At 40.4% G+C, this 22,314-nt stretch overlaps 1 protein-coding gene across 4 annotated transcripts in view; it reads right to left on the bottom strand.

Moving 5' to 3' along the window:
- The window catches only part of LOC311261790 (transmembrane protein 132C), a 247,712-nt gene that overhangs the window by 164,250 nt on the left and 61,148 nt on the right, over positions 1-22,314 (bottom strand). Inside the window, exon 2 of one of the 4 annotated variants that reach the window (XM_084360768.1) lies at positions 6,226-6,287. The exons of the other annotated variants lie outside the window; for them this stretch is intronic. Within the exon in view, the coding sequence (XP_084216894.1) occupies positions 6,226-6,244 (19 nt within the window). The 5' untranslated portion in view covers positions 6,245-6,287. The remainder of the gene's footprint in view (positions 1-6,225; positions 6,288-22,314) is intronic. 4 annotated transcript variants of the gene reach the window in all.

Raw genomic sequence — 22,314 nt, 5'->3', positions numbered from 1 at the left:
AGTCTAAAATATACAGCTACTTTGGCTTAATCCATATTTTAATACATTGAAACATCAAAAAAGTATATATAAAAAATCACGATTTAATGACAAATTTCATGTAGTATCAGTGAGCACTCCACGTTTTGCAGCCTTTCATCCAACTCGAGAGGTTGACAAAGCAAAAATGGCTGGTTAAAATGTAGCAATTTTCAAATTTAGTTTCAAACCATCCGCTGTTGACCGACACATGCGGTCACATGGTCAAAACACATCAGCCCATTGGCTTTAGTTAATTATCTTTCATTCTTTTCGAACTGTGTCCTTGAGGTGCAAAGGCCGACATGTGTGTCTGTGTCTGTGTGTCCACAGGAGTCTCATGAAGCATATGTCCAAATCCCATACGGGGACCTCGAGCAGCTGACACACACATAGGAAACACACACACAGATGCAGCGCTCTCTCATGCAGGCAAAGGTTGACCCTTGGATGGAATCATTACCACTGTATGAAATATCGGAACGAAATATTCCCTGTATGTAAGTTTAAGCTTCTTTTCTCTATTAATCTATTGTCATGTTTTTCAGTCAGATCATGAGAATATTTTGTTTTGCCTTTCATCAGCTTGCTGTTGCTGTTGACCCTTGGTCTCAGGACAGCACTCTTCTTACACTGGACAACACCATTGTGAACTTATATAATGAGAATGCAGATGCAGCTTTATCTTCTGTGGCAACATGTTGTATAATTTTCAGACATGAGAGGCAAATCTCAGCTCAATAGGTGGCGCTATACTACAAGTCAGGGCCGGCCCTTTGAAATCTGGCATCCCAACACTGGTATGCAATTGGCTACCATTAAACCTGGCATGGTCCAGATTCCTTGGCATCATTACTTTGGCAACCATCATCCACAACAGGAGTCCATACCCGCTGTGTCCTGCTGCACAGTGCGTCTGTGTGTGTGTGTGTGTGTGTGTGTGTGTGTGTGTGTGTGTGTGTGTGCGTGTGTGTGTATAATTGTGCCTGTGTGTGTGACTTTATGAGTGATCTAGTGTGTACCTGTATGTGCATGCATGTTAAGTGTGGGTGTTTTTCTGTGCAAGTGCATATTTAGGTATTTGTAATGATGGCTGAGACAAAGTACTTATGTAAAAGTGTGAGTGTGTGCGTGGGTGTGTTTTCATGTGTGTGTGGAAAATTGGACAGGAATAAAGCCAGATGTACAGAGATTTGACAAGGCCCATCTGTGATCCTTCTTCCCCCCAAAAGTGCCCACCCTGCTCTATTTCCAAGTACACACAAACACACACACACACACACACATACACACAGCCAATAATCAAAACACAGTGGAGCGTGTAGGACAGGAGGAAAGAGAAAGGAAGAAAGAAAGCGAGAAGCACAGCAAGATGGGTTTCGAGTGAGAAGGAGAGATACAAAGATGCGGTGATGGTATCAGCGCTGCTTGTTATTGTGTTGGTTAAATATTGGCTCAGATTATTATATTTAATTAGAGGCAGGCACACAAACACGAACGCACATGATCGGGACTATCTTTCATATCAGCGTGGTTTGGGTATCTGTCTGCAAGTGTGTGTGTATATGTGTGTGTGTGTGTTCAGACAAGTAACTCAATGAAAGACGAGGCTTGTCGCTACAACGCTGTCTTCAACAGCCAATTGTTGCACAAATACACACAGAAACACGAGGTTAGTTATGGACATGTTCACACACAAATAACTCCCGGCTCTGTTGAACTTTTCTGTTCTCTCTGTCAGTTTTAAGGGTTGCCATACATTGCCAAAGCAGAAGGTGCCAAAACTCTCCAGAATGTTCTTGATGTCCTGTTCCTCCCAATTTTTAATGCATGACAACTGCAAACACCCCCTCCCCTCCAACTGTTTGGTCATTTTAACCAATCCTCCTATTTTTTTTGCTCATGGCTTTTGTCGCTCTTGAACAAATACGTGTCTCTTGGAAATTTCTCTGGCTGAGTATCGAGCGAATCCGAGCACTCAAGTAAAATATTTCTACAACCGCTTTCTTGCATCTGCAAACTGTTGAACGCGGCAAAGTGTCCAAAATTGGCAAGTGTTTGACGAAAAAGCATCAAAACATCACTTTGCCTCTGCTTCATTCAAAGCTTTCATGCACAGAGGCAAATTGCCCCCCACCCCCACTACCCCTCCCCTTAAAAAATACAGCACAGACACAGCACAGCAAAGGAAAATCCATCATGGCAGAATTTCCTGAAAAGAATGAACTCCATTGATCACACAGATGGCACACTATCTGTGAGAGAGACGGGAAGAGATAGGGAGAGTGAGAGCGATACGGACGGACACAGGGAGATATATAGACAGAGATGTGTGAGATGTGGAAGAAAGGAAGGACGGAGTGGCGAGGAGGAGAGATAATAGGGTGAACGAGGATGAAAAGGGTGAGAGAGGGATGAGGTTTCTATTTCTGAGCAGAGCATTCATCACAAGCATGGAGCTTATTTTGGTGGTCCCGCTATCTCTGGGCCTCTTTTGCCCTTCTCTCTCTGTCTGTCTCTCTATCTCCTATCCTGCACAATCCCTCCTTCTTGGTGTTAATGTTAAATTTTTAAAACGTTAAAGGGGAATTCCAATGATTCCCCCTTGTTAAAAGGTCACTTTATTAATGCTAAGCCTGTGAAAGCAGTTGTCCTCCATGGCCCGGGAAATAATGCCTGGTGGCATCAAAGTTATGTCATCAGGGCTATCTGGCCTTGAGCTTGGAGACTACAAATGGAGCTTAAAGGTAGAGAAGGCGATGCTAAAGAAAGAAATTTGATTGTCGATTCTCATTCCAAGGCCATCACTACCGATGCTTTGGGTCAGTATTAGGCGCGGAATTCTAACCTAAAGCATCGGTATTTGACAACCCGGGAATGACACTCAACAATCAATTATCTTTCGCCTTCCCTAGCTTTACAAGAGAGGTTCTAGAGATGAAAATCTCATTCATATTAAGAATCTAGGATGTTGATTATTAGCCAAATGATGCTGATGTAGAAGCCACAAGTCCATATGACATCAACCTTGTTTGAAAAAAAAACATGTTTTATTCGCAAAGTCATGTGGAAGTGCTACACCCGCCGCAAACCTGATGTGTATAACAGCAATGTCTCTGATTGGTGGAGCTTCCTGTTACAGCACCACATTTACTGCTACCACGATCAGGTAGTCTACGTTGCGTTTATAACACAATGACCATTATTTTATCTTGTGAAATGCTGCATTGTTAGGGTTAGTGTTTGTGTTAGGACATGTACTAGTGTTCCTTGGAAAGGAATCATTTGAAATGGTTATCAAGTGAATAGTCCTTCAGTCTTTGAATAACTATGTCTGCACCTTTGCCTTTTTTCCATTTCCACATTTTTCTTTTGCCCCGAATCACGTTTTATGGTCAAGATTCACCTCGCAGTTGGTCGGCTTGGTACCAGGCTTAAAACTCTCTATATGTGGATTTTCTGAAACTTCAATGGAGTGAATGAATGGTAAATTCACTTACGGAACCAAAGTTTTTCAATGGGTGGACGGTCACTGAGCTCTATCACCCAAAGACCGCTTTACGAAAATGGGGATGTAGCATTTGGAAGGCATGGCCCTTTTCAAGGCTACAGGGTCTAATGAAAAAGTGCAATTGATTCTTAGCTTCAGCTAGCTCATAGGTATATCCTTACATTTTCTGCTTCCATTTTGACCAATCTTTCCCCCAACTTTATGTGTACTAGACACAATTGCTGGAGGAACAATCTTTGAGCTGATAAAGAGTATCAGTTCTTTAGTTTTTGGGTCACACCAGTCACCTCTGTTAATAATGATATAATGAAGTATTAGCATGCACACCCATTACTGATGATTTACTGGACACATGTGGATGACTTTGGCGATTTTTAATTTAGAAGTAGACTCCCTGATTTCATTACGGTGCCTCCAAAATGGCCCACACTGTCAGCAATGAACAATGATATGTTACAAGCCAGTAACCTCCTATCCTTACACAATTTCTGGTACGACACTGATTTTAGATGGATGCCAATTAGTTGTACCGGAGCTTGAGATATAAGCTAAAACTAAAACTTAGAATATTATGAAACCCAGTGCAATAGCCTCACAGGAAACTTGCTACAAGAAAACTTGTGTGGATACAAATTTGATGAAATTGTGTCAGAGTTGTGTTCATGCAGCTCAGGGGATTTTATTAAATCATAAGGTGTCAATCATTATTATTATTTATCCTACTAGAACTGTGCATATCTGTTTTGTGACCTCTTGTTTTCCTTTTTGATACAGTTTTTCTGTTGCATGTTGTCATGCTTTTGAAGACTGGCCCTGCTGACATATTTAAAAAAAAAACTTTTTAAATTTGTACCTGTTCCCCAACAGTTCAGGGACAGAAGATCTGTCCTCTTAAGGTGTTCTTTCATGTTGCTTTAAAAACTCACATATCAAAGTGCCGACTGCTACAAATCTGTAATTGCTCACTAATTGGATTTCATCCTAACAAGACAAACCTTTGTAGCAGTTTTCATAATAGTGATGAAGTTATCAGAGTTTGTCCTTGTCCATGAAGTGTTTACAGAATTTGGTAGAATAATCCCCAATACTCCCACACGCACACGCACACACCACTTGTTGATTGATGTCCCTGTCACTGGGTCAGTGAAGTTACATTTCCCCAGATATGGTCTGACTACCATCTCCACCCCCCACCCCACTCGCATGGACCCAATATCCCCCTTTCTCTTTCTATCCACCTGCCTCTTTTTCTCAATTTCTTCCTCCATACCTCCATGTATTAGCTTCCCTCCTCTCTATTTGTCTAAAGCCTCTCTGCACCTCTCTTTCTCTCTGTCATTACACCTTTCCATAGGTGTAATTTAATGGAAAGACAGGGAGACACGTCAGAGATAACAATTTCATATAAATCACCTGCCTTCATCAGTTAACTCTGCAACATGTCTGCGACTCTCACATTTTTGGAACGCTGACGCCAACAATGGGAGAAAGACACGTCACATTGATCCTCACTTTTTACAAACAGTGGGTGCAGCAACACTGCCGACCATTTAGTCAATAGGGAGAAAATGTCTCTCAGAAATGGCAAACACTATGACTGTTGATAGCGCACTAACATTTTATAACCACATTCACTTGCAGCTGATACAGCTTCATATTTGTTATGCTAAACGTCAATTTCAGGTTGCTCAATGGCTATATTTAGCATTTCTTCCACATGAACTGTCAATGTGATGACTTTTTGATATCAGTGGATCTTTAAAGTGTCTTTTATGTGTTATATTCAACTTCACAAATATTTAAAGGAAAAATTCTCATATGAAAAATCTGACATCTGAATGTTACCATGAGCATTTGTCTAAATCATTTTATTGTACTTTGTATTTCGGCTCATTTTCCTGCAGCGCTTCTTACTTCAATAACTTCATGAGTCATAAACCTTGGCAACAACGAGCGTGTCTCAGCTATGTTCATCCCTGTGTGCTATTGCACCCTTTCTGTATTTGGTATATTTTAGCTGAACATTTTCTAAATGTGCATTTTTGTCCAATTGATGAAGATGTAAAGTTTTGAACCAATTTCAAGTTAACAAAAAGGCGTTTTAAGCATGATAGCGCTGCTCACATTTTCATCAATAATTTCCCTCAACAATGGCAGGTATTTTTTACAATGTATGTTTCATCAAGAGTGTTTGGGGACAGGAGACAGCTGAGTTATTTTCACATTTGAATGTCTGTGTTTTGGTTTGAAGGTGTTCTGAGGCCGTTATACTTTTGGTTTCTGAGGGGTTTTATTGATAAATGTTTTCTTTCGGCTTTAGTAAAAATCTAGAAACTCAGTGGTGATTTGTGTCCAGATTATGATTCTATTATATGTACACATTTAAATCAACCGTCAATGACAAAATTGCATCTTTTGTAATTACATCTTAACTGTACTGTAGGTCAGACAAACAGTAAACATGACCCCTTGTTCAGGACATTATTCAGGTCAGGACGTCAGGTTCCAAATTATTATTATAGCATACACAGTGTATTTGGCTGTTCACCGGTAAAGACTGTGATTACAGTGGCCTCTCCAAATTCCAAGTACGTCTCATCCAAGAACTGAAATGAAAAATGCTGTTTGCCTTTCCACCTTTCTCTCCTTTGCTATTATAGTTTCTCCCTCTCCCCGTTTCTATCATTCAAACTCACCTCCCTCCAATTCCCTCATCACTTTTCCTCACTCTGTCCATCCACTGCATTCTCCATCTCTCCTTGAGGAGAAGAAAAGGTGGTGAGATGGACTGACTGAAAGATCCAATAAAGGAAGGATAAGATGGTGAGATGGAGGACTTTGAGAGTGGTGTTGTGGATGTGAATTTTGGGACTCCGATTTGTGTCGGAGTGTGTGCGCATGTGTGTGTGGGAGAGAGAGAGTGGAGGTCACTGCAGTTGGCCCCTCAGAGTGTGTGTTTATGGCAGCAGATGCAGGGAAGTGTGAAGAGCAATTTCAAATGGTCACCATTCCACTGAGAGAGACAGACGGAAAGAGAGGAAAGACCTCTCAGAGAGGAAGTCGAGCAGCACAGACGGGAATGGAGGCGCAGCATGCAGGAAATGCTAAAACTCGCATGGTTTCCCACACATAAACGTGCATCCCAACCTATAACCCTTAAGAAATTCCCTGAAACTGTGGATCTATTACAGAGAACTTGAAATTTTGTCCTTAAATTCAAGTTCACCTGGAGCATACGCCAGAAACAAACTAGAGTTTTCACACACAAATGCAGTGTTTCCCACACATATATTGTAATTGGACAGGCCCCCCATACATATTAACAGCCTCATTAGAAATGAGAGAAGCATGTTAATATGATAGCAATGATAATACAGCTCTGTAAATTATTTTCAATCATTTACAGGTGTGGGATTCATGTGGGAGAACATTTTTCAGCCAAAGCACTTAATGTGACCTGCATTTTCAACTTGAGGTATAAATGAAGCATTGGTCTCGCACCGGAGAGTTGGTGCAAAAAAGGACTGCTAGTACACTGATTGAATGGTGACAGCGTGGTAATTGTGTCAAAAAACGTTTTCATTTTAGAGAGCTGTGCAGTCACTGCACATTGACAAGGAGGTGTCTGCTAGTAGCAGTCGTTGTAACACGGTGAGAAATTCACACCATTCAGGGACATGCTGTTTTGAGCTTGTCTATTCAAACACACTTCTGAGACAGTGAAAATGGTTTTAGAAAGCAGCCATTTTATTTTGGTAGAAAAATAATTTACTGTTTAAATATATATTTTATGTTATACTCCAAAACCCAATTTAACTAAAGCAAAACTAAATACAATAAGAAGAGTGAGAAAAACATGAGATCCCATTGGGATACTTGTTACAGCTGGTACAAAAAAACAGACAAATCAACTGTTCATTGTGGTGAGTTTTCTGTGTAATATTCTAAACTTGAGCCAGCATCATCACCTGCAGAGCCTCACCCCAAACATGGCAGCCAAAAAGAGCGATAAACAAACACAGCAGAAGTTCTTTCAATTAAAACGGAGTTGTGAAGAAAAGCCTCTGTGTGAGTCGGGCCAGGATCTCCTGGCTATGAATATGAGGAAGGGATAAATCCATTGGGCCTTGGTGCCATTCAATTCTATCCTTCAGTGGTCCACAGCCAACCAGCCAACTTGTAAAAGCTGCTTATAAAGGGGCTAAAGGACTCGCAGCCTCAACTGACTTAATGGACCAATAGGAACTAAGTAGCTAAGGAAAGGAAAGGAGGAGGAAGAAATGATGGTGGAAAATAGGGATGAGATGAGTTTCTTTAGAGGAGAACAGGTAATCAAATACAGAAGGAGAAAAGGAAAGAAGCAGGGCAGTGAAGGATGGAGGAAGGGAAAGGGAAAGGACAAGCATGACAGGAAGAGGACAGACAAGAGATGAGCAGGGGAAGTGAGGACAAGGAGGTGGAGGGAGGAGGAAGAGGAGGCGGGTAAGGGTGGATGAGTGAGGAGAGCAAATAAGAGAGGAGGAACGGACAAGAGTTAATGGAGATAAATGCAGAGAGGAGCTGAGGAAAGAATCAAGGAGATGGGGCGAAGGAGAGAGTGGGAAAAAACAATGGTCAGAGGAAACCTTAAGCCATAAGCATCTTTTTATATATTTCAAAATGGAGGTGATGACAAGATTTGTCCATTCATGTGCATTACTGCAACTAACATCATATAGTGCCCTGCAAGTTTGACCTTTGTGGCTAAAAGGAGTGGCGAGAAACGTGTTGTCAAGACTAATATCAGCCATTATGTATCTGCTCGCCACACACACTCACACACACAGACACACACACGCGCGCGCGTTTACTTGCTGTGACACAGTTTGTGACCATGAGTCATTAATGGAACACGTCCCAGAATAAAAGAGATACACACAGAAAAGGAGGGAAAGAAAAATGAATGAGGAAGGAGAAGAGCGTGAGATAAAGAAACTGAATTGTAACTGAACTCAGCTGTGTCTCTCTGCATGTGCTGCTAATGAACAGAATAGTAACAGTCTCTATATCTCTGATGCACAAACTGACCCACTGTTAAAGAAGAAGAGAAGAGAACTCTCAGAGAGCTTTTAGAAACATTGGGGGGTCACGGCTTTATGCATTTGTAAGTTCTACTCAATGTAAAAAATATCCAAGGACTTCCACTCTTCAGGCAAAGCAATGAATATTTATGATGGGATGCTGTCGTTCAGGGTGACATCAATTCCATAAGGATAGTAATGATTAGTAAAGACACTTCACAGGACACCAGAGACAATGGGAGGAAAGTCACCTACAGAAACACAAAATTACACTTGTACTGTATGTTTCTACGATAAATGTGTCTAAACGTTGAAAATTAACACGTGTACTTCTGCAGGCTGGATGTACAAATCTAAGAGTTTTTGAGTTTTTGACGACTACAGGCACCTGAGGCAATATTTTGATGAGCATCCTGACAACTGCAGATTTGGTATCCGTATCAATCTGTATTTTTTTTTTTTTACAATTTGCACATCCAAAATGCACTAATGCAACCAAAACAGTTCATTTATACAAGGTTTAACTCTAAATAACATTTGTCCAGAACCAGCAGTTACACTTTGTCACTTATTGCCAACACATCCTCATACCTAAACGACTGAATCGGCCGAAAAAGACACATCACAGATGCCAAAAGAACTGTTGCTGCATACCAGCGACAGACCGGACCTTGAAATTCTTGTGCTTTTTTATGCCAACTACTCACTCCGACCTCCTCCTTATGCTGACTTTGCCGCTCTTTATACTACTTCACCTAATATTCTCCTTTGCTGCCACAGTACTTACTGCAGCCACTAAAGGTCACCACTTAACATGAAAGGTAAACAAGTGTAGCAATAAACTGCTTTCAAAAAAACGAACAACGGTGAGTTACAATATTTATCACAATTGTCTTTGAAAATATGGATAACATATTAGGTAAAATATTAGGCTGTAATTTTTAAATGTATTCATTTATTTATTTTCAGATGTCTGTATTGCAGAATGTAGTAGTTCTAAATCGAAGAAATGTTGTGTTAAATTCGTATTCCAAACCTAAAACAACAGTATGCAAACATGCAAAATGGTCTGTAAATACACAGAGATGGTGGTGGTGAGAAAAGCAACTCATGAACTTTAAAGAGATGGTCGCTGAATGCATTCTGTGTCAAAGCAATGAAAAATGAAGTACAATTGAGTCCACATTGACTACGGTTGAATAGATTTGAAAAAATGAACTCAGAAATGAGAAATGCAAGATAGAAATTGTAAAAATAATTAAGAAAAAAAAATGTAAAAGAAGTGTCAGTCAAAGGGGAAGAAGAAAACTGCAGTCCATGTAGCGAAGACGTTTCTAAAACATGTAAGGATTTTTTAAACCACAAACATTCAATGGACATTCATTGGGCTTTGTTGCTTTGCCTTGAGGATATACAATTCAATTTAGTGAAAAACGTAATGACACAGGTAACCTTCAACATGAAAGCATCAATAATGTTACATCCTGTAACAGTACAGAGCATTTAGCCTCGAACATCTGATTGCTGCCTATTGATTTCCACTCAAACAAAATGCCACCACTTCTTAATGCTGTTATTATAAAAGGCTTTTTTTCAAAGGTTGAGGAACATTTAATAGTTGTGTTAACATGGCTGACGCTACTTTACAACAAAAGCACGAATTCTCTTTGAGATGATGTATCTGCAGTTATTTTGTTCCAACCGTTTGTCAAAACTGTCAGCTACATTCAAGCGAGGATTGACACTGAAATATCTTTATTTGATTTTATGTAGATTTATTATGATTATAATGATTAAACATTATTTATGTTGATGTTATAATTAACCTTGTATCTTATTTAATCATTTTTTGTGCATTCTTTATAAAGCAATTTGCTTATCAGTATCTGACAATTTGCTGTGCAGCTGCAACGATTTGTCATATTTCAGGCAAAAACATCAAACATATGCTGGCTCCAGCTTCTTAAATGTAAAGAATTGCTTCTTTTCTTTGTCATGTATGATAGTAAAGTATTTGGGTTTCGGACTGCTGGTCGGACAAAATAAGCCATTTGAAGAGGCCACTTCAGGCTTTTTTGAATTTTTTTTGCCTAAACTATTAATCATAAAACACATAAACTGAGTAGGAAACAATCCACAGCTGCAAGCCAATCAGAACAGAGAATTTTCAGTGGCCATGGTATAAACATTTATAATCCAACTGTCTGTAACTGTACAGCCCATTATGGAGGTCTTTGAAGTCTTAAAATGACTCATTAGACTATAGTCTAATAACAGTAGCTCAACAGAATACAGCGCACAGTGTGAAAAAATCCACTTCGTTTTACCATTGTACTGCACGCCCTTGTAATCCATCTCTAATCTATTTACAACTCTAATCTGGTTAGGCCAATGTGATTAATGTGCAACAGTTAATTACTGGAATATGGTGAGAATAATCTGATTGATGCACTAATGAGAGGAGGATTATCACACAGTTGACAGGCACCTCTCGCTCTGTCTCTCCCTTCAGGTCTGTCTCCCACTTTTTTATCTCATTTATTCTCAGTTTGGCTGGCATCTTTTGGCTCTGTTTATCTGTGACTCTTTATCTGTCTTCAGCTCTGTATCTCCACTCTGTCTCACTTCCCCCTGCTGTCATCAGTCCCTCACTCCGCGTTTATCAGTCATTCGCTGTCTTGTTGCCATCGACCACTACAGAAGCCACATGAGCACAAACTTAATTAAGGCTGACAAGCGCAGGTATTTTTATCGCTGCATCTGAAGAACACACCAACCCGCCAAAAACATAACACAACACCCATCTACACTAGACACACACCCACTCAAACACCGTTTAAACCCTCATTTATTTTTAATTGACTTTTGGGTGAAAATCACAAGCGTTAATCGCACCCTTGTTCAACTTTGACATTTTGTAAGCGTGTGTGCAACGGGAGGGTGTCAGCGAATGTCAGGTCATATCAACACCACATGCGACACGCACATAAACAAACACGCATATCTGTAGTTATAAAGACCTTCCATTCACGTCATCCCCCGTCCACAAACGTCATTACACTCGACCTTTAACCATAATTAACCTGAAAGTAATCGTTTAAAGAGGTAGCGACCGATTCATGTCCTCACTATTACGCTTTTTTTAACCTTTCTATCCTTGTGAGGTCATGCACACACACACACACACACACATCTAACATGTCCACACTTGAGTCTTCATCATCACCTCCCTTAGGTCAATCAACACAGCTGCGTCGATGTGCGAGTTCTTTATGCAGAGGTGTGAACTAACGTTTCAGATTAGCCCGTTTAAGGTTGATCATCTGTCTCTCTCTTTCTGTCATCTAGTTTAACACATTTTCAAGTCAAGGTCTATCTTTTAATGACTAAGCGTCAACATTTCTCACTTTAATAGATTTTTTCTTGTATTCGCTCTTTGTCCAAATTTCTGTGTTTGGTCTCTGTCAAAAGAAATCTGTCCTTGGGTTTTTTTAAAAAAAATTTTATGTATGTGTGTTTGCTCCTGTGTGTGTGAGTGTGCGGGTTTGCAGGTATGTGTACGATGAAGCAATGATGGAATACACTTATAATTAGCTGACTGACTGGCAGCATAAATGTGTGTTTATGTGCATGTGTGTAAGCGTCAAAGTAGCAAGTTATGAGTGTCAGCTTTGAGAGGTTCATATTAGTATCAACTGGTTCTCAACCTGAGAATGGTCACTATTAACTTAGATTCAAAAGACAGGTTTAGGTTAGGTTATACTGTATTCTTTTTTCTTTTGAGCAATGCTCCTTCTCTTTCTCATTGTAAGATTTCTACATTTTGTTGACTTTTGCACCAATACTGACCAATCCTAAAAGTTCATGTACAACAATACTCAAGACACAGTGACTCAACTTAAAGGGCAACTCCACCAATATTCCTCATTAAAGTTTGTTTACAGGTCTTGGGGAGTACTCATGAATATGTGAAAAAATAGTATAAAGCCTTTTGTGGCTCCAGAGCATTGTGGGTAACGTAGGCATTTAAGGTGAGGTTTTTTTTAATTGCAGTCCACATGGCACTCCTACAACACTGTTGGACTCATTATGGATAGTTTAAAAACAAACTATCAAAACTGATATCGCCAGGACTGCTCTTTAAAACATGCCGTCTATATTACCCACAATGCAACTTTGCCACTGAGTGACATCGCTGGACGCAAATTATCAGATTACATGTAGCACCGTCTGGAGCCACAAAAGGCTCTATAATTACCCTTATTATATTTAACCTTTTATCCTTTCTTTTGCCTGTTGTTCTCCATCTCTTGCCACAAGTCACTCTCAGGGTCGAACAGCGATATTGAATTGAACAGAAATAAAGCCATTACGAAAAAGAAAGTGCTTTAGTCATCCATTTGAGAATTACAGACAAATTATTTTTATAACTGTAGTCAAATTAGGGCATACTTTGTCCCAAATGACACCAATTGACCTTCAATTAATTCCTCAACCTTCTCTCTCATTAACCATCCTTACCTCATCTCCATTCCCTTTCTCCTCTCCTCCTTCCTCTCACCATTCCTCTGATCACAGCATTACTCCTAACACTCCAGTAAAGCAGAGTAAGGTCAACCATCTGAAAACAGACCATTTGTAATGGATTGAGAGCTATTTGAGTGGAGTGGTCACTTTTGATAAGGTCACAAGTTATCACAGGGTCAGCTGTTAAAGTTAGGGACGTAGGACCATACTTGTGACTGACTTGTTTTAAGGTCTTTACTGTATAACAAACCCATTTACTGTGAAACATTTAGCTTTACAACAACCATATTTGTTTTGTTCTACCTTCAAGCCAAGTCTGGCATCTTAATTGTCAACAGTTGTTCTGCACAAGCAAGCTATAAAAACCTTGCATATAAACAATTGGCAATTATTATATTGTGATGACAATTTACTGTACATAATGTGTTTTTGGTAGCATTCTCCAATAAAATGTTGCTGTTCAGCAGCAGACTCACAAGTCTAAATGTTACCCTGAAGAGCTTTCAGCACATTTATCAGTCAACAATGTATGTGAACTGATTGTCCATCTCATACAATTTTGAAGTCTCTGCAAGTTGGTTTTAATTTAGTGCTGATATGAACTGAAACCAGAGGCTGTCTGCAGTGTAGGAAAATGCATTCATCAATCTAAAACGTCAACAGAATGACATAAATGGGCCAACATATGCAAAACAGCAGTATTTTTCAGGTGTTGTCTGATACAATATATCACTATAGAACCGACACTGCAGTTAGATTTCTTCATTTGTACAATATCGTGTACCATCCTCTGCCATTGTAACAACTTTCACTAATGAGCATCTACTTTCCTCTATTACAAGCTCTCGACTCTGCATGGTCTTGAGAACTGATGCGTGTTCGCATGGTGTTGTGATTTGTTAAGCGATTATAATGTGGTTTTGTTTTTCCATTTATTGTGTTGTCTTGCGTGATCTTCCTAAACCCAGCCTGAAAAACTAATTTCTCTCCCAGCATGAGAGAGGTTTTGATATAATGAATACACAGGAAAGAAAAACCCTTGTAAGCCTGTAATTAGATAAAATATTAGGTGAAACAAACAAATGTGACACACTTTGACTTATTATACAAGTTTTCGGAGTCTATTGCAGCATGTTTGTGATGTTAATCAGCCATCGAGGTTGGGTGCGAGCACCCACCAGATGCTGGAGAGATGTGGCTGTAAATAAGTCTGCCTACTCAACTAGTGCCTTTGGCAAGCAGCCAAACATCATTTGAAGGTAGTGTGTGTGGAGATGAAGTCGTGTAAGTGGCTGGTTAAAAAATGGGTTTGGCCAGCTGCGAGAGCTTGTAGGCAAAGACATGAGTTCCCTGTTTAAAAAGCGGCACATGAAAAATGGTTGAAGATAGGTGCAGACACAGAGAGGCAGGCAGGTTCAATGCTGGAAATGGTGCAAAGCTAGCTTCAATGTGCTGATGTCCACATAAAACCCAAAACCCATTGCCAACAAACCAAAATGTCAAAAAGCACCTAACACAAGACAAGCAATGGAAAGTCCAATGAAAAAACTAAAGGGGAGTACAAAACTGAGGACAAACCAGAAAACCACGAGGAACAAATCAGGAACACACAAGGACTGGGGAACGGGCACAGGAGGCGCGTGGACGAAAACAGGACTGATGTGAGGACAACAACAGGCAAACCAACAAAGAGTGAGGGAACAACACAGGCTTGAATACAAACTAAACTAACAAGGGAATGTGATGCAGGCAGAAAGACACTGGGAACAGGGTAGTGCTAACAAAGCTGATGTGAAACAGGTGTGGGGGGGGTCAGGTTAGGGAGGAGCACAGGAACACGGGGGGGAAACAGAACACTAGGAACACAGGTGAGCAGGAAGTAGAAACTCACAACAAGACAGCAGAGGATATAACTACAAGATAAACCAGGAAATAAATAACCATAAACCTTAACAATGACAATAGGAAAAGGAGAGGGAGAAGGAAAGGAATAAAAGAAGACAGCGGTATTGGGTAAAATTGGTGCTTTGTCAGAGAAAATACTTGCCTGCTTGGTGCCTTTCATGAAAAACAAACAATCCAAGGAAAACAAAAGGTGTGCTGCATATACAATAGACTGCTTTTAGCGGAACACACCCACACTGCTTCCAGCGGGACTCAATGTTCAACCTGGCCTCTTTCTAAAGGTTAAACACAAGCAGCCTCCAACCAGGTCAGGAGAAAGGAGGGGTGAAGAGTGCAAAAAGCAGAAGCCTTGCATCCTCTTTTCTCCCTCTGCTTTTGCTTTTTTGTCCATCACCGTTTTTTTTTGCCATCTTAACACATCTTCTCCGCATGTCCTCAAACCACTTGAAGAGAAAGTCTGTGACATGTCACTGTACGTTTACAGAGCACACCATGCACACATGGTCAAATTATTGAGCGTGGTGAAAAATGGGTTAAACAATTATCATAATCATTAATAATTTAAAAGAACAGTGCTTCATACCAACTCAGGACACTCTGTCATTGTCCCTGTCCCTCAGGCAATGGCACGCTGACACACACTGATCAAATCAGCAGAGCTGTGCCAACCTCCAAAAGCATGATTTTTTTCCCCCCTCAACCTCTCTTAAACAAAGAGAACTTCTTTCACTAAAGTATATTTTGCATACATCATAATATTTTAAAAAGAAAAACAGTCTATTTCTCTTATCGCCTCTCATTTTTGAGGTCGTCCAGATTGACAGAAATTAGTTAACAGTCTCTCAAACGGCTAATCCATCCATCATCATCGCTGCTACCTGTCGCTGCATCTCAATCATTTTGACGGATTGACTTATTCACACAAACACACATACACACGCACACACATTCATGAGGAAGTCACACCTATGCATAAATTCAAGACATCATGGGCCCGAATACAAATCATGACCCTTGTTGCCTGTCAGCGGCTGATACATAAGAAATAGATGCAGCCTTTTGCTGTCCCTTCTCTGAGGCAGAGCCTGGAGCCAGTGTCACTACTTTCCATGTTTTTCATCCACTCAACTGGAGCTTGTTGCTGCCACACTGGTGGCATTTTGGACTAAGCTTTGTTCAACAAAAATAGTGTATTAATCAAGTCAGTTGTTTTCCTGCTTGTTTTTAACCATCGCATGTATCTGCACTTTTGTATTTGATTCTATTTCCTTGTTATTTATTGCTGTGGCTTTTTATCTCACCTACATTTCCATTTTTGCAAAGCAAGCTCCTCGCATAAAGACTTTTATTATTACTGAGACGACTGAACATAAACCTTCGAGTACAAACTCTGTATGTTGGACTCGGGATGTTTTAAATTACCACCCAGGCGATTAACCTGCTAACTGATGCTCATTTAATTAGCATCATTGTGAGTTGTGGATGGTACTGCGAGGGAGTCTTTATCGTCTCTTCCCTCCTGTTCTCCTGGCTCCCCATTGTTTAGCTCACCTTCCAGTAATTTAGCCTGCTAACATATTGTTGTTGGTGCACTTCAGTGCTGGACTGCTGACTGTGCAGTGTCAAGCCAGGGGGGACTCTTTAGCCCATTGCCTAGATTGATGGCGAAGTCAGAAATTATCGGATGAGGTGTAACAAAGTAATTATAAACCTAACTTTCAGAACACAAGAACACAAGATATCTAAGATGTACATGAGTTAAAATACATGCTTAATTGTAACCATTTGTAGAGGTAAATAAATTCAGTTAGATTTGATAAAGTGCTGAGAGTCACTTTTTTTGTTTATCTAGCCATTCCTTCAGCTGATCTCGTCTACTTCTACTTTAATTCATAACTTACTTATGCTGACATCCACTGGTGTATAAGTGTAGGAGGAGAGGGTAGTTGCATCAGATGCTGTAGTTTGTAAACCTTATTATTTCCTGTATACACTACCATGCTAGAGCCTCAGACAGGTAAAGTTGTTGTATCTTTTTCCAACCCCTCCCGCCTCTCTCTCTTTCTCTGTGTTGGCCCAGCATTACAGTCATTAAACTTCATTATAGGGACAGTTGGTGCTTACACAGAGGTGTGTGAGTGTGTGTGTGTGTGTGTGTGTGTGTGTGTGTGTGTGTGTGTGTGTGCTGGAGGGGGGGTGGATGGGGGGGTCAGTGTGAAGGATGGGGTGCCACTTGCACTTTACTGTAGTCAGCACACACACACACACACACACACTCACATTAATGCGTACAGAGTTCCATACACTAACAAAACAACCAAACAAGCTCAAAACATGCACAGGGTTGCTTCATTGTTGCAAGGTTACCCCGGTGAGGAAATGTGTGTTGACTGAGCTACATCTGACCTCAACACTGTTCAAATCATTAAGCCGTTTTGTCCAGTCACTATGATTAATGCAGGCCATCCTCAACAGAAAACAAATCACACAGGTCGACAGTGAAAGCAGCTTATTATGACCCATATTTAGGTTTCTTTTGACCTCTACTGGTTGTAGTTATTATTACAACAGCAAAGGAGGAAAACAGGCAAAGTAGTATAAAGAGGGAGGGTGGGGAGGAAGTCGGGGATGGATGGTTGGGTCAAACAGTCAAGCAGACGTATTAATTGAACATTTCTTCTCGAGCCTAGATGATAAATGCTGAAAGATTGTTCTGAAGACATTTATAATGGACAGAAGTTCATGCTAATGGACTAAATATGTAGTTTTATATTTTAACACCCATTTCAAAGGAAAATAACAGACTGCATCTCTGGTTTTATAAATAATGTTTTGTTTTTTTACAAAAAGACAAAAATTAGAGACTGAGCTTCAAGATGGAAGGACAGTGACAGGATGTGCTAAAATACCAAAAACTGTTCAATCCTGGTGGTTCTGGCTGCATTTAAGTGTTTTAACACAATGCAGCCAGGCAGTCACACATCTATCTGGCAAAATGACAGCATCCAAACACAAACACCATCACACACATCTGGAGGACTGCTGCTCTATCTTAAAAAGCTTTATATCAAGAAAGGTTAACTTGGCACCCAAACAGGCAAAAAGACACATAATCACAGATGGATGTACACACAAACACACGCAAACAGCCACACGTGCACACACAAAGCACGTGTTTGAATCACACATTGCTCTTTCAAAGATCTCACCTTTTCCGGTGTGTGACACAGACAGCGCTCACTCTCACTTGTCTCTTCTGTCTCACCTGCAGGTGTGATGATGTCACATACAAGTAACAGCTGTCTGATATTAAGTGTAATTCTGTTTGTGCGTGTGTGTGTGTGTGTGTGTGTGTGTGACAGCCAGATGTCTCACGGCTGTGAAGACTGAATACCAGACTTTGCCAAAGTGACACTAACTGAACTTTCCGTCTGGAAAAGTTCTTTCTTTTTTAATTATCTCGTCTGGGGACTAACTGGCTAAGGTTTTGTGGTACAGTTAAACTTATTGGTTCAATTGATTTACATTCAAACATTTTTATTACAAGAAATGGATAAAACAATGTAGAGCAAACAGCAGTAGAGACATAAATTGAGATCTTGACGCACACTGTGTACGCTCAGGTGTGTTTGTGTTATGTCAGGTGTGTGTGTGTATGTGTGTGTATTTGGGGGGTGACATTGAGCAGACAGTTGCAGTGGGATGAATGTATAAGTGATGGCTTATTAGCATAAAGCTCAGGAAACCAGACGTCTCCACCTTTATTGCTTCACTCTGCATTCATTTCGCTCCGACTGATGCCGGTTCGCAGCCAAACATAAACAAACATTAATAACCCAAAGGCTTTTTTCCACCTTATTTTAATAATGCCACACTCTGTTATTCTTTCCAACAAAATTTATACTTGTGCAGAGTGAGTTGGCGGTATGACTGCAAACTGCAAAATTCCTGTCTGGGAAGCTAGGATGGAGGAAGGGCAACGTCTGTGACTGGAAAATCCTAAATCCTAAAAACCATTGTCTTTCTCTAAAAAACTTCCACCAATAAGGTCTTCTCAGGCAATGCAAATAACTCTCTGCTCATAATAGGCATCACTCAAAAGTTCCAACAGCGTCAACACTGTGTCTTTGCATGAAATGACGAAAGTCTCAACGTGTAAAGTTTAGTGTGTTCGCTTATGGTACCTGGTTTCAGATCAAAAAAATGACTCACACTATTGAAGTTCGGCTTTTCTTATTCAGGTACAGGTAGGTCTTGGTTTGGGTTGTGCAATCCAGATTAGATGCTTAAAAGGTGGTGATCTTTCATCACTTTGAGGCAGTGCACACCATTGCAAGACAGCTGCATTCACATCATTTCTGCAACATGCTCATCTAAGCTAGAGAAGAACAGAATTGACAGTGTTTCCCACACATACACTTTACTTGGGCGGGCCTCCCAAGCATATGAACAGCAAGTGTATTTGGTAACCCATTTAAGCATTTCATGCATTCATTAAAGCAACACTATGTAGGCCTAATGCAGACAAAGAAAGTAATACTGCCACAGGTAGACAGCCATTCTGTGGGGCACACTGATAGTTCCATGTCTTACTGAAATCATTGCTATATGCCAGCCCTACATCAGCTCTTTTAATATAAGCCAAATAATAACCTCAAAAGTAACAGCAAAATAAAATCATTCAACTCCAAATCTGCCTAAATGTTTTTGCTGTAAGAGAAGAGGACAATGCACTCTATATAGCCATTAAAATCCATCCCAAAAAAAAGACAATTCACAGGCAGAGTGGTCGATATGTCACATGTAATTTTGTTATCCATATTTCTCCTGAGAGGAGAGCTTCTATCCATTTAATACATCTGCACAACAAGATTAACCTTTTGCAGTACCCACGGACAACTGTCAACACACACCGGCTACAAATATCACCCTCCTGTCTCTTCCTTTACTTTAAGAAATATTTCTGAGTTTTGAGTCTGTGGGACCCCAGCTTTCACTTTCCACATGTTGACGTGTCCTTGGGAAAGACACTGAACCTTAAGAAACTCACTGAAGAGGTTAAAGGAAATGTTGAATGACATCAGGAACCACACCTCCTTCTACAAGGATACTCTGCGCTACCTCAGTGCCTTTTGTGGGGATTTTTGTGTACACTTGTTTGTCAATTCCTCTCAGAAACTTGGGGCTATATGGTAATTTGTTTTTCGTCCTAACATTTCTTCCAGTTGTTCAGTATGATATTTCCAGCCAGACCTTTTATAAACTCTTCTTCAAAGCAACACACCACATTAGAGTTCACATGGAAGAACACTGTGACCCCTGTTTTTAGCACACCATGGTTCGCTTGTTTAATGTGCGCCCGCTGTTTTGTGGGTGCCCAGGGTTGGTGTACAAGCAAAGAGTTTTTAAAACCACTTCCTCTCCCCCTGTTTTGTTTCATGACGGAGGTTGTAAAGTTGTCACTCTTACTAATTAAAGAGGGCCCTGAAGTGACTTTGAACTCACAACGTAGACCTTCTGTAATCACTGATAATCTAATCCAGAGCCACAGATCAGTGTTTGTTACATGGAGTGCATTAAATAAGAGCTACGCTAGAAATTACACACTACCTCTAGATCAAATCAGCCTAAGAGGAGCTCGTCCTCAGCCTTCATCTTACATTAAGTATTTTTTCGGGAGTGGTCATCAATACCATCATCCCTATTTCATGTTCTCATCCTGCATCCTACATTAGCAGCTCAAGCATCTTCTGGAATGGTGCACCTGTCCCTTCCTCCACCTCCATCTTCTTCCTCCCTTTTCCTCAGAATCTCTTCTTGCTTTTCTAATTTCTGTCTTCCTCCCCACCTCTTTTCTTTTTTTTAACTTTACTTCCTCCTACTCACTGTCACATCATCTATCTCTTTGTTTCTCTATCTCAGCTCCTGTCACACCTCCTGCCTTCGCTCCCCTCCTTCCGATCTTTCTCTCTCCTGGTAATCCTAGCCTATCTCGCAACAACAAGCTGGTAATCCTACCTTTCCTTTCATGCACGCTCATGGACGTACAAAAGGACACACACACACGCACAGACAAACGCTCTTGCGCACACACACACAGGTGCAAAGACAAATGCAGTCAGATTCTGTCACAACAACATGCACAATCACACCTACGTACAAAGTCACCACACATATAGGTAGCTGCACAGCATGCACTGACACAAAAAGCCGTCCACACATATATATATATGTATTCTCACACACACACACACACACACACACACACACACACACACACACACACACACACACACACACACACACACACACACACACACACACACACACACACACACACAGGCAGTGTTTGCGCTGTCGAGCTATCAGATATTACGAGGAAGCAACACAAATTCTGATTGGCTAAGAGCCCTGTGGACAGAGATGCAGGAAACTAGCTGTCTTTAATTAAGGTAACTGGAGATTGCCAACAGCAAATAAAAGCCTGAGTGTGTGTGTATGAAGTGATAGAACTCTGGATCGACACACCTCAGATGCATTTCCCCCAATGTTCAAAACAATTAGGTCATCGACCTATTCAGTGTCTTTGTGTTCAAACATTTTAGCGTGTACACTTGTACACTGAAGACGGACTTCCCTTGGACATTATTATTGATGAGTTATTTTTTCATCAAGGCAAAGGGCTCAAGTGTTTCATACAGACCCAGCTGACAATATTTCATCTATAAAAGACGGAACATTAGATCAGATCATCATATTAATTATTGTTAGATAATCAAATTGTATTTTAACACTTTTGCAATGCAGTACTGCACTTTATGGAGTTCTCTATTTGCATTCTTGCTAAAAGTTAAAGGGCACGTCCACCTTTTACACATTACAGTGTGTTTACAGGTCTTGTGGAGTACGACTGCATCTGTAAAAAAAAAAAAAGTAATATAAAACCTTTTGTGGCTCCAGAGGAAGCTGCATGTTATCTGATAAATTGCCTCCAGTGATGTTACTCAGCGGCGAGTTGCATTGTGGATAATGTAGGCACGAGGTTTTGAAAAGTAAGAAGAATGTGTGGAGAAAAAAGGCCCATATCTCTGGTTCTGCTGATAAATTTTGATAATTTGCTTTTGAACTGTCCACCATGAGTCCATTAGTGTTACAGGAGTGTAATGGTAGACCAGTGGACTGCTTGTAAAAACCTGGTGCCTCCATTACCCATAATGCAACGAGCCACTGGAGGCAATTTATCAGATTATACAAAACTACTAGCCACAAAAGGCCACTTTTGGACTACTTTGT

Source organism: Pagrus pagrus (genome assembly GCF_965226575.1).
Source record: "Pagrus pagrus genome assembly, chromosome: 8".
NCBI lineage: Eukaryota > Metazoa > Chordata > Actinopteri > Spariformes > Sparidae > Pagrus > Pagrus pagrus.
Note: the sequence above shows the minus strand (reverse complement) of the source record. Positions and strands in the feature narration are given on the sequence as shown.